The sequence below is a fragment of the Artemia sp. Qi Xiang Cuo genome, chromosome 1, assembly GCF_049724085.1.
Source record: "Artemia sp. Qi Xiang Cuo chromosome 1, ASM4972408v1, whole genome shotgun sequence".
Taxonomy (NCBI): domain Eukaryota; kingdom Metazoa; phylum Arthropoda; class Branchiopoda; order Anostraca; family Artemiidae; genus Artemia; species Artemia sp. Qi Xiang Cuo.
The window spans coordinates 86,646,906-86,659,173 of record NC_142794.1 but is presented as its reverse complement, the minus strand read 5'-3'; the positions used below and the strand labels follow the sequence as shown (position 1 = coordinate 86,659,173).

At 35.2% G+C, this 12,268-nt stretch overlaps 1 protein-coding gene across 1 annotated transcript in view; it reads right to left on the bottom strand.

Annotated features, from left to right (window-relative positions):
* Positions 1 to 1,850: 1,850 nt before the first annotated feature.
* LOC148956863 (inositol 1,4,5-trisphosphate receptor-like) overlaps positions 1,851 to 12,268 on the bottom strand; it is a 166,979-nt gene continuing 156,561 nt past the window's right edge. Inside the window, 3 exon segments of the mRNA XM_089092350.1 lie at positions 1,851 to 3,612; positions 8,112 to 8,240; positions 11,736 to 11,928. Of these exon segments, the coding sequence (XP_088948476.1) occupies positions 3,272 to 3,612; positions 8,112 to 8,240; positions 11,736 to 11,928 (663 nt within the window). The 3' untranslated portion in view covers positions 1,851 to 3,271.

Genomic DNA, 12,268 nt, shown 5'->3' with positions numbered 1-12,268 from the left:
ATCAAATAAAACAGGGGAGAAAAATATATTATCTAATAATGTAGCTGTGTTAGCTGTAACTCTTGTCGGCAGAGAAATACTTGGAAGAAAATTAGAACACAACATCATAGTTAAAAACTCCTTATTATTTCCAACATCGAGATTCAAAAGATCAAAATTAAAGTCACCCGAAATAATAACCAGTTTTTTCAACGCTTCCAGATTTTTCAACGGCGGTTCAAAAAACTTCAAAAAATATTTTTGGGTTACCCGACGGAGATCGATAAACAGACCCGAAAATAAATGGATTACAGCCCAAAGGTACAACTTCAACAAAAATAGTCTCACCTAGCCCTTCATCAAATACAGACAAATCACTGAGAATACTAAAAGACCAGTCATCACGAATATACAGCATCTGACCTCCTGTTGCATTCTGACACCTTGCACGCGAAATACACTTTATCCCGGGCAGATCTAACATTGTAAGGGGTGTATTAGCAGACAGAAAGGTTTTGCAAACTCCAACAATGTCTATAGGATTAGCTGCAAGCAAAACCTTCAGTTCATTGAATGCACTTTGTAGCCCCTGGGCATTTAAATGTAACGATCTTATCGGAAAATCCCAACTTTTTGTTTTATCCGATAGAAACTCACCTGAAGAATAATCACATTCAGGTACATTATTTACATAAGGCATATCTTTATCACTTCCGGTAGCTGAATTTAGAATTACTTCTAACTTCAAACAAGAATCGAGAAAACACTTAAAACGATCCATAAAACGAAAAAAGAAAAGAAAAATTTACAGCTTCTTAGTTTAGAAAACAGGTTCATATAAAACATTGTAAATCTGAACTACGGCGGAAATCGATTTACACGGAATGATTTGCGAACCGCACTTGACATAAACAACACCTCGTAAAGTCCATACATTTTTCAATTCAAACTTATTGCGCGCAAGCTTGTAGATTTCTTGCCTTTCCCTGGTTAGAGCCTCCTTTACATATATTCGGGAACCTTTCAAATTCTTGCGATTGCGTAGGATCTCAACTGCAGATGCCTCAGTAAAAAATGTAAGTTCAATCGGAGTTTTTATTTCCGAGGCACCTCCCAAACGCCTTGCACCCTTGACAACGGATTTATCAAGATTGAGTCCCATTTCACTGTTAAGTCGAGCTAATACTTTCTCACCAAGGTGAGGCAAATCACGCGCGGGAGAGTCTATCCCAGATACAATGACCTTAGTCAGGAGAGAAGACTGGTTTATATCATCCAGCTTAGTTTCAAGCTTTTGGAGCTTTGCGCAATTTTGAACAATTCTTGCCCGCAAATCGCCGAGTGATTTCTCAAGCAGTTCAAATTTACCCTTGCGTAACAGTATCAGCTTGCGTAACAGTATCAAGAAAATCTGACTTAATCTGTGTCACCGGAGAACTCCCTAATCTACTGCACTGCTCTTCCACTCTCCTACGAATTTCATCCTGTATGTCGTCACGAAGGTTAACAATTTCTGACTGCATCAAGTTAACCGACTCAGATAAATCCCCGGCTAAACCTTCCGAGTCCTCCGTACACAGCCTCATCGCTCTCTGAACATTTTTTCTGTCATTTCTCAGCGCTTCTTCATATTTCTCCGCGTAAGCCCATATATTCTCGGACGTTACTATTTTAATTTCGTCAGTTCCGTAACAGCAAACTTCATAATTACTTCCATCACCTTTGACAGGTATCACCCGCGTAATTTTACCCGCTTATGTTAGGTTTTTGCCCCATTTCTGACATTTAAAACCAAATCTAACCTAACCCAATCTAACCTAACCTAACTTTAACTTTCATAGCTTGCATAAGACTGAAAACCTGACTTTCAAAGCCAATTGAATCAAAGCAGAGAAAAGGGAATTTCGGACATTCACGATAACATATACATATAAAGTACCAAGGATATCGAAACCAAAGTATCTTTTTTCCTGGTTCCATCTCTGGTTTGCTCATACCTGAGATCCTGGATTTTGTAGGAGTTTATTTTGGTTGTTAGGCAACCCTAAGATTTTTCGTTGCTTAAATTTTCTCCTTTGTTGCCACACTTGAATCGTGAAAAGAAATAAGCAAAAACTTTCTTTTTTTACAAACAAGCCTAACCAAAGCATTCCAACACCAATTTATCCGCAGCTGATCGTCGAGTCATAAAAACAATCAATAGTGTGTTACAGCCATTATGTTTGATCAGGCTATTGAACAAATATAGGGAAGTGGAAATGTATAAAAATTAAGAAGTAAAAGTGGAATTTTTGAATAAGAAGTAAACAATGATCCTATTTAAATGTCAATAGTCAATTAAAGGGATAAATTTAACAGAAGAGGATAGCCTAATTGGTCTTTCTAAAAAAATGTTTTTGTGGGCAAATCAATTAACTAACAATTGAATCTTGATAATATAGTTTTTAATCTTGAATAATGTTAACAATATCAAAATTAATGCATAGCTTAAACTTATAGCAGCGTTTGTCTTTTGCTATAGAAATCAGGAAAATTATAGTTTCTAGGGCCCCAAAACCATGTTTGTTTTTTTAACTCATTTTCTGCTAATTTTTCAAACACGTTCCTTATTTTGAAACTTGACGTCTACCAGGGGTAAATCACCAAACTGCATATGGAGATCCTATGCATTAAAAATTGAGGTCCACTTGAGGTTTTTCCACTTAACCAATTTATAGAATCAAATTCCATTCTTAGTGTCTTTGCTTCTTTAATGTTCAATAAACCGCAGAGTCAATATCCTATTTTTAATCCATTCCAGACTTGAAATCCCAAAGTCGGCGTTATGAGTCCTGGCGTCGATGGTTATTTGACTTGAAATGGGGGTCAATGGTGTGACTCTGTAAGCACAGCCAGAGTCAAAACAGTTCTAAATGGGTAACTGGAGAAATCTGGGGAAAAGCACGGGAAGCATCGGATGATTTGCCCCCGACCACCCATTGCACTCACGCACCCAACATTGGTCAGCATGCAGAAAGTTTCTCTTTTTCTCGAATCCCTGATCAAAGTGTTGCTCCTGCAACACATTTGTTGGCTAAGTCAACACTGTAATACTTAACATTGTCTATTCAACGAAAATCTAGTATATACTTACAGACAATGTACTGCAACACATTTGTTGGCTAAGTCAACACTGTAATACTTTACATTGTCTATTCAACGAAAATCTAGTATATACTTACAGACAATGTACTGATGATTAACACACTTTTTAGACCTACCTAACTCCACAACCTGTAGCCTAGTATTTTTTTTACTTTACTACAATCAAATTTTTCCAATTTGTAAACTTACTTAAATTTTTTGTGATCAAGGGGAAGGGAGAGGTTGAAACCAACACATGCAGTGCCTTTGATCCTATTTCAATTAATTTTAATTTAAAACTTACCTTCAGTAAACCAAAAACAACAAGGACATGATGAGGTCCCGAAAAATTCAGTAAGAGGAGTCCTAAAAAAGTCACAACTAGCACTACAGCCGTGAAAACAGCTATGTACTTCTTCTTTTGCTTAGCATTGTAGATGAATGACGTCACCAAATAAATAAATAAAATACTGAAAATGACGGTAAATGTTTGCTGCGTCCAGTAAGTACCTACAAAATAATAGAAAACAAATATTATATTTAAAAATCAACACTAATTATTAAGACAAAAGAAGATTTCACAACAAAATGTCCAAGTTGTACATGTTTCTGTAAATTACCAAATGAATTATAATTAATCATAAAAATTATAACAAAAATCTAGAGTTTTTATTTTAGAAACTTTTATAAATTTTTGTTGGTTTTTTTATAGAAAATTTAGAAATTTTTTTATAGGAACACTCCTTAAATAGCCTCTAATTAGTCCCTGGGATGACAAAGGTTAAAAGAAACACGATAGAGGAATGTGTATTAGATCGGAGGTAGGCAAGCGGGACAGACGCCATGCCCAAAATCTCCAGTCAGAAACACTTTAAATCCTTGCATGGTTCATTTTTTGTTTCCTTTTCACCCCAATTTGGTTGTGTAAATCTTTCATTATTTACATTATTCTACAGGGATTCACATAACAATTTTTATAAGACTTTACTTTTGTTTGAATTATACCCAAAAACAATGGAGGGCGATTACAATCATGAACTTTCTGTTACTTATAAATTTACTTTAACTTTTATAGAGAGTTTCTGTTAAACTTACTGTCTTTTAGAATTTCGTTTAGTGACCTAGATCAGAATATAGAAAATACTCTATAGAGAGTAAGAAAAAGATATGACCGATAACAAAAACCCTTTAACATAGGTTTAGCAGGAATTGAAAATTATATAAAAAGCATGCGATTATTTTCAATCAGTATTACTTGAGGCACTTAGTTCCCCCATTCTTTCACCGCCAAATTTTTAGCAGAAAGATGAACCTATGGTACCTTGTTTCATGGTTGCAGCGGTAGCTGAAACTTAGTAAAGAGCGAAGCCCGACCCATAGTGACCAAAATTTTTAAACGCCTTATGAACAAAATTCCCATCTGTAGTTGATTAGGAAATTGTAACTCTTTCTTTCATAAATTTTAATTTTGAAATGTCATTACACAAACAAACTGATAGGGATTTTGAAAAAGAGATTGCCATGGAGGACATCCATAAACAGGAGGATTAGAGAGAAAACCAGTTTTTGCATGGGACGCACTAAGGTTTCTATTTTGATCTTCCTCTTCTTGTTCTTGTTTCGTTACCGCTAGTGGGGCACTAGAACATCATAGAACCTCTTTAAGGCTAATTTCAAAGCTAATTTTTACGTGCGATTTTTTTTTATACATAGATTCAACTTGATAAAGACATCATACGGTGCCATATGGCCCTAAGAATGGAACTTTCGGTTCCATGGCTGGTTTGGAAAGGCCAGGAAGCACGAATAAAATATCATCATAATCTACATGGTTGGAGAACCTAAGGTTTACATTTCCCTAAATAGCATAGTCCCCCTCCCATGTCCCTTTATGAGCTTCATAAATCGTCTATTGAGTAACTAGAACTAGGCTAGCGGTGTCGATTCACAAAAAAGGAGGGTAGATTTATTTTTCAACATCTAGGGAGGAAATAATTTTTTTGGTTTTTCAATAAAAATACCAAATAAGGACATTTCAAAGTGAAAGTACTTCAAAAAAGATATAAGGAGGGGGACCTAGGAGCGGATCACAGCCTACCCCCCCCCCCCCAATTGACACCACTGGAACTAGCAGGCAACTGCGGCATCTTAGAAAGATGTTTCAAGGCTCGATTCAAAGATCTTGATCATATCATTGTGTTATCTGTAGATTTATGTCTGAAAAGAGCATAAAAAAGGCTCATAAGTGGTGTTGAATTTTTTGGTTCTTGGCTGTTTTATTGTCGTGAATTTCTACCACATAATAAACGAATCATCGGGAAGAACAACAAATAGAAAACAAACACAGCTAAATAGGACACGATGGTCTAGTAGTTAGGGCCCTTCGTTGTGGCCGTGGTAAACATAATTTAAATCTTGGTTAAGACAATTCCTTTCGAAATAAATTATTACTTTTTAGTCCTCCAATAGCGACGAAGAACAACATAAAAAATGTTTTACAACATACAAAAATGTTGTTCAAGGTGGGGGACTGTAATTATCCTTGAAGGTTTTTTGACCACGGTGATTGCAATAGTGCAATTTGTATTTCCAATGGTCAGTTCTCCTAAGATTTTATAGTCCAAGAAGCAGCTTATGATACTTCCTTATATTTGTAGAGTTCTGAAAAACTACAATTTACGGAAAAATAAAATTGATTGAGTTTTTGCTAGAAAATTAAAATCGAATAGTACAATCGATTAATTTCGTGGCCAGTAAAAGACTAGTGACAGATTTATAGATTAAAATTTTATATTATAAAGACTAATTAAAGATTTACTGCTCCTAATAATTTTTTGTTGCGTTGGTTTTTTGCAATTGGACAATTGCCCCCCCCAGCAATACCTGAGCCACGAGCTGTTCAGCAAAAATTCAAGCATGTTATTTTTTTCCTCCCAATGACTAAAACTTATGAGACAAGTACCTTGGGTAAATGGAACATGAGAATGAAGCTCTTAAGAGACAGTTCCCCCTGTTCTGGTCATTGCACGGATGTCCTAATATCCCCCTGAACCTTATGGGACATGTACCAAGAGGACCATGTGGACGATGTTTCAGAAGCGATTGAGTCCCGATTAAATAACCAACTAAAATGTCAATAATTAATTGAATGTGGTATTAACTACGATCTTGTAACGCAGGCGGCCCATAGATTTTTAGATAAATAGATATGCTTAGACTTTTGTTTTGCGGCAATGTAACAAAACTAGAGCGACTCCCCTTACGAAACATCATAACACAAAAAACAAAAAATTATTAGGCACTGTAAGCTGCTTTTAATACAAGTATATTTATCTTTTAAAGTGTTCCTTTATTTATTATTTGTAACTACTAGGCTTGTAAATAAAGTAATAAAAATAATGGCAGAGTATATTGTCTAGAAACACCAATAGCATCCTTTTTTAAATTGCTTGTAGGCAAATCTATGATGTCTTCAGTACAACTTTGAATTCACTAGAGCAAGTGCTGGTCCGCAACAGCTATTCTCATTAATCGTTTTTCTAGTGCGGTATAAAAATAAGCGATGACAGTTTGGAGCAATGGTGTGTATTCGATTTCGTTTTAAACTAAGACACATTTGGTTTACTTCAGCCAACAAATCGTTGAGTTTTTTCAAAGGCCATTATTTTCAGGTGGTTTAAGCCAAACTCTGAGCCACACTCAGACTTTGGAAATTCGACTGAAGATGCACCTGATCGTGAAAGGCCTTCGACAGCACAAAAAAAGCATTACCAGATTTTTGCATCTTTGCCAAATTAGTCATCATTTGATCATTGGAGAACAGTTAGGATTATTTCATACTACCGTTACCGATATTTTAATCATTGATTTGGAGATGAAAAAAAAAAAAAAAAATCTGAACAGAAATGGTGCTGAAAATTCCGTCCCAAGTTCAAAAGGACAACAGGAGAAACAAGAGTCTTGAATCTATAAATTAGTTTGATCCTTTTTATCTTCATATTGCTAGTGAAGAATACAGGATTTTCGAGTGTGGCAAGAAAACAAAGGACCGGAGCCAAGAATGGCACACTTTCAGTGTCACCAAGACCAAAATATAAGCAAGTCAAAAGCGAAAAACCTTCTCACTTGCTTCCTTAGTAGCCAACGAATCTTCCAAAGAAAGTTTGTCCCTCAAGCCCAAACAGTAAACCATTACCTCATGGAGAAGCTCTTGAAAGACTTCAAGAAACGTCCTGTACGTGTGACCAAACATTCAAGATTACTTAGGTAATGAATCAAAAGAATGTGACTTGCCACACGGCCATTTCAATTGATCAGTTATCGAAAACATTACCGGTTACCGATAGATCAGTTACCGATATCCATAAGCAGTTACCGAAACCCCAAACAATCTTGATTTTCCAGAATAATGCTTATGCCCCCCCCCCCCTCAAGCCCCTAAATTGGATTCTCTTCCTAAATGGATATCTGCTTATGGATATCTGCCCTGTAAGCACTTTTTATTTGGTTCTATATTAAAATACACCCTATTAGTATATCAAAATAATTATTTACTTATCAGGAAAAGAAAGCTTTGGACTAAGGTGAACCAACGTCCGTAACTAAATCTTTCTGAGGGGATAGACGAGCCTTCGACAATATTTTCAGCGCGTGGACTTCTAGACACGGGCTCTTCTAAAGGAAAATTTGTATTTTATAATAGGCAGAAAATTTTTGATAAATGAATTTTCTGGATCGCTTCTACCTTAGTTCACGATTTTCTACACTATACATATATTTTATTTGGAAATAATATTATCATTTTATATTAATTTTTGACGCATTCCCGTATTTTGAATATTTTCACCATTTATTTCCTTGTCAACAAAGATTCAAAAGTATCTGTTTCAAAGATTCTAGTATTTTTAAGATGTTTTTTGTGTTACATATTAAGTTATGGCGCAAAACCAACATTAAAGGGAGTTGGGGACTTAGTGACACAGAAAAGGAAAAGACGAGAAAAGACTTACGAGAAGCTTGGCCAGAAAAAGGATAAAATAATATAATAATGGCGTTCATCATCAGTGCAAGATAAAAGAGGCTTCCACGAAATTGACTCATTTGTGTCAATTTTTGTGTCCGATTTAAGATCGGAGAACCTGAAAGGATAAAGGTAATGAAACACCAAAGTGATTGCATATAAAGTATGAATACTTAGATTTCAATTCTAAGCCTCTTTCTAAAAGCTTGAATTGCGGCATTTTTTACTTTTCGTTTTGTTTCATTACGGGCGATACTCTCGCAATGCAATTGCTAAACTATGCTCAAAGTTTTGTGATCATTCTGTTTTGTTTTTGCGAAGCTTCACCCACTTCTGAAAAAAATCTGCGCGAGGTTTTCATACTTGATATTATATTAGATATTGCAATTTTTTGCTCTACCTTCCGCGATGGTATCGCAACATCCTTATTTTTAAAAAATATGTTGGGACTAACATACTTTCATGTTTTGGATCTTTCAGTACTAAGCTGAAAAAAATGCGATTGTTTCCTTAGGCACTCCCGTACACAATTTAATACGTCTGGTCTACCAGTAAGTGCAGCTTTTGCTCTGCTATTCTTGTTTTTGTTATATTACTCCTCTTCTGTTGTTGTATAGTGGGTCAGAAATAAATTAATATGATTATTGTTACAATAAATAACAACCAAAATGATTTCATTCATTAAAATTATACGTATGCCCAATAATGGCCTAAACTCAGATAATTTTTTTCCCAAGTGAGAGATGTGAGGCCAGAATACTACATGTAAGGCTAAACAAAAAATAGAAACAATATTTTGAGAAAATAGCCCGGTATATAAAAGAAAAAGAAAAGACAGCTGTTTAGAAAATCACGAGGATAACTCAATTTTATAGTATTTCCGTTACCAAGAAGATCAATTTTAATGTGAGGTAAAATGGCATTTGCTTAAGCTTTGGATCTAAAAATTCCTGATGGCCCATCCTCCCAAAACAACTCACAACATCATCATAGAGTACCATTAATAGTTTCTTCAAATACATATTTTAGTAATACTAGTTTTAGAATAACTAAATTTGTTAATATCGTACAACTCTTAATAGCAAATTTGATTAATATTTTGAGCTCCCATCGTAAATTAAGCTATTTCGTAGATTATGTAATCGTAAATTAGACTCTTTTAGCAAATTCAATTTAATCCAAACGTTTCACCACCTAAAGTCGTGACGACGTTGACAAATCTGATTCAAAAGTAATTTTCTCAGCGAGCATTCTTTTTCACTTTTATTGGCCAACAAGGTTTATCAATTTCAAAATCAGATCCAACAGAGTTAGATGCTTCAATAGTAAACGTTTCAAATAAAGGAGATGCCATTATTTCTGCTACTCCTACCACAAATGAGTCACAACTTTAAATCAAACTTGGTTAATAAATTAGTATTTAACTATTTCTCTATCATGCTCTGTTTAAGGCTTCTTTACCAAATAACTGTCACGAAGTCCTTTGGAATTTTGAATGTTAAGCTCGGAATACTTGATTATGCAGATGGATTTTTAGTAAACACCATATCACTATCACTAACTACCTTATCACTATTCCTAAAATGTCTTCAAATAAAAGCTCTCACTCTCTCTCATGACTATTCCTAAACTCTCCTCAAATATCACCTAATCCCTTTCACTAAGCCTCTTATGAGGACTTCTAAATTGTCCTGTTTTATAACCTTCCCACTATAATCAAGTTCCTTATGACTACCCCTAAATTGTGCTCAAATATCACATTATCAGTGTCATTAAGCTCCATATCACTATTCCTAAATTGTTCGCAAGTATCATCCTATCTCTATCACTAAGTCCCTTAACGCTACTTCCAAATTGTCCTCGAATATCGCCTGATCACTATTACTAAGTCCCTTACGACTCCTTTTAAATTGTACTCAAATATCAAATTATCACAGTCCCTTAGTCCCTTATCCCTATTCGTAAATTGTTCTATAGTATCAAATTATCACTAGGCACCTTATCATTATTCCTAAATTGTCCTCAAATAACTTTTCAGGATGAAGCCCAATATTCACACCTCTTTTTGCTTTAGAGCTATGCTTTAAGGCAGGTATGTAAGAAGGTAGGGGTACAAGACCCAAATCCTCCTCCAAGAAATATTGTAAGTAATTACATTCCCCGTAAATTTCAGTGGTTTTCCTAAAAGTAACCTTTGTTTTCTTGTTTTTGGCTGATTCTCATAAATAACCTAGACAAGCATTTATTTAAACAAAGTAGCAGTTACAATAAACATTCATGTGTTACTCCAAAACACAAATAGATTCTTTTGATAAAATGGTCGTAGAGTATATTCAGGAGGGTGCCAACAGGATCGGGGTCATGCTGGCTTAAACCATGAGTCACACCGATCTTCTCTTTGTATGACTAATACTCCTTCCCCATATTCGCCACGAATTTCATAGCAAAAATATTATCATAACAGCTCATCCAACATTTGACTGAATATTGAAATTTTGCCTAAAAATTTAAATTGCAAGCCAACATTTTAGTTCTCAGTTCTAGTTCAGGGTTTAGTTCTAGCAGACAACTGAAAATAAATCCTTAGTAAATATTCTTTAAATTAACCTGTTAAAACTACTTTCATTAAAAAACGTAAAGAAATTAATTAAAAAAAAACATTTTCCTAAAACGCAAAGACCCAAATTAAAACATAAAAACCCTGTTTTCCTAGTAATGACAAAATATTAAGAACCATAAGTCTAACTTAAAACGAATAGAACGATCAAAAATTAAAATATACCAAACTTAAAAATAACAAATACTACTAGGTTAGCAAGCTAGACTTGAAATCCTTTGTCCGTGAGAACATTGGCTCGAGTCCTGGTGTCGCTGGCTATTTGGGTGGGAACGGGGCTCAGTGATGTAACTCTGTAAGTCGAGTCAGAGTTGACCCATCTTTAAATTGGTACCTGGATGAATCTGGGGAAGATAAAAAGGAAGAGTGTGCAAAAGCAAAGGATGGCCAGCCCCCAACCCACAATTACAATTCCTGGCTGCATGGCCACGAAAAGGAGATCAGCGCTGATGGCAGGGACTGTAAAGTCCAATTCCGTATTCTATTTTTTTTTTTTTTACTATGGATGAATAAATTTAGATAGTGTCTAAAGACCAGAGCGCCATTTACGCTTTGCTCACAGCTCAACAAGTACAAGAGCTAAAGAGAAGCAGAACTCATTTGGACTTCAACTCGTCTTTACCATTGTGCAAAATGCGATGACGTCACAAACGTCAGTGTAAAAATAATTTTAGCAATGAAGGAGTCACACTCATGTCTGGAATACGGCCACGTCCGAGGTGCTATTTATATTAAATTTGTTTTGCTTTCCAATCATTTTAAAATTAACTTACGATTACATTTTTTCTGTCTTCTTATTACCTAAAGACCTAAGGTCAACTTCTACCATTGTCCATAATTTGGTTGCGTGATTTACCAGTACCAGCGTGAAACTAATTTTAGCTATGCTATGAAGTGGCCACACTTTGTTTGCTGAACGCGTTCCGAAAACCGCGGCTCCGCAATTATATAGATTGCATTATTTTTTTATTTTTATTGTTATTAAAAATAACTTACTCCTGAGTTTTTTCTGCCATCTCATCTCCTCATATAAACCATCAACTCTTGCGAAAAAATCAGAGACCTTAGAGCCTTTGTCGTCTCTATCACAACTATCAAGGACTTTTTGCTTTGTTTCTTCGACTAAGTAATCCGCAATTTCAGGAAATGGGAAAACAATCTGTTCCATTCGCTTATCCTGTCGTTCTATCTAGAAATATATAAACAAAATATGCATGCAAATGAAAGCTTGCTTTATTAAAGTCTGACATAGTGGATTTAAAAAACAACGCGAGACACCGACACTCGGCACGATACTAAAATGTGTAAGCATCTTATCGATACTGAATCACACCCATTTCAGCCAGCTACTAAATGGTCTATGTGAGTGTGTTTTGTTTTCTAGTTACGTCTTTAAAGCTTGAAGTTTCAGATTATGGCTTTAGAAGCTTGAAACTTCAGGTTATGGTTTTAGAAGTTTCAGGTTATGAGTATAGAGACTTAAAGTTTAGAAGCTTTAGTTTCACGTAGGCCCAGTTAAACGGGGCTCA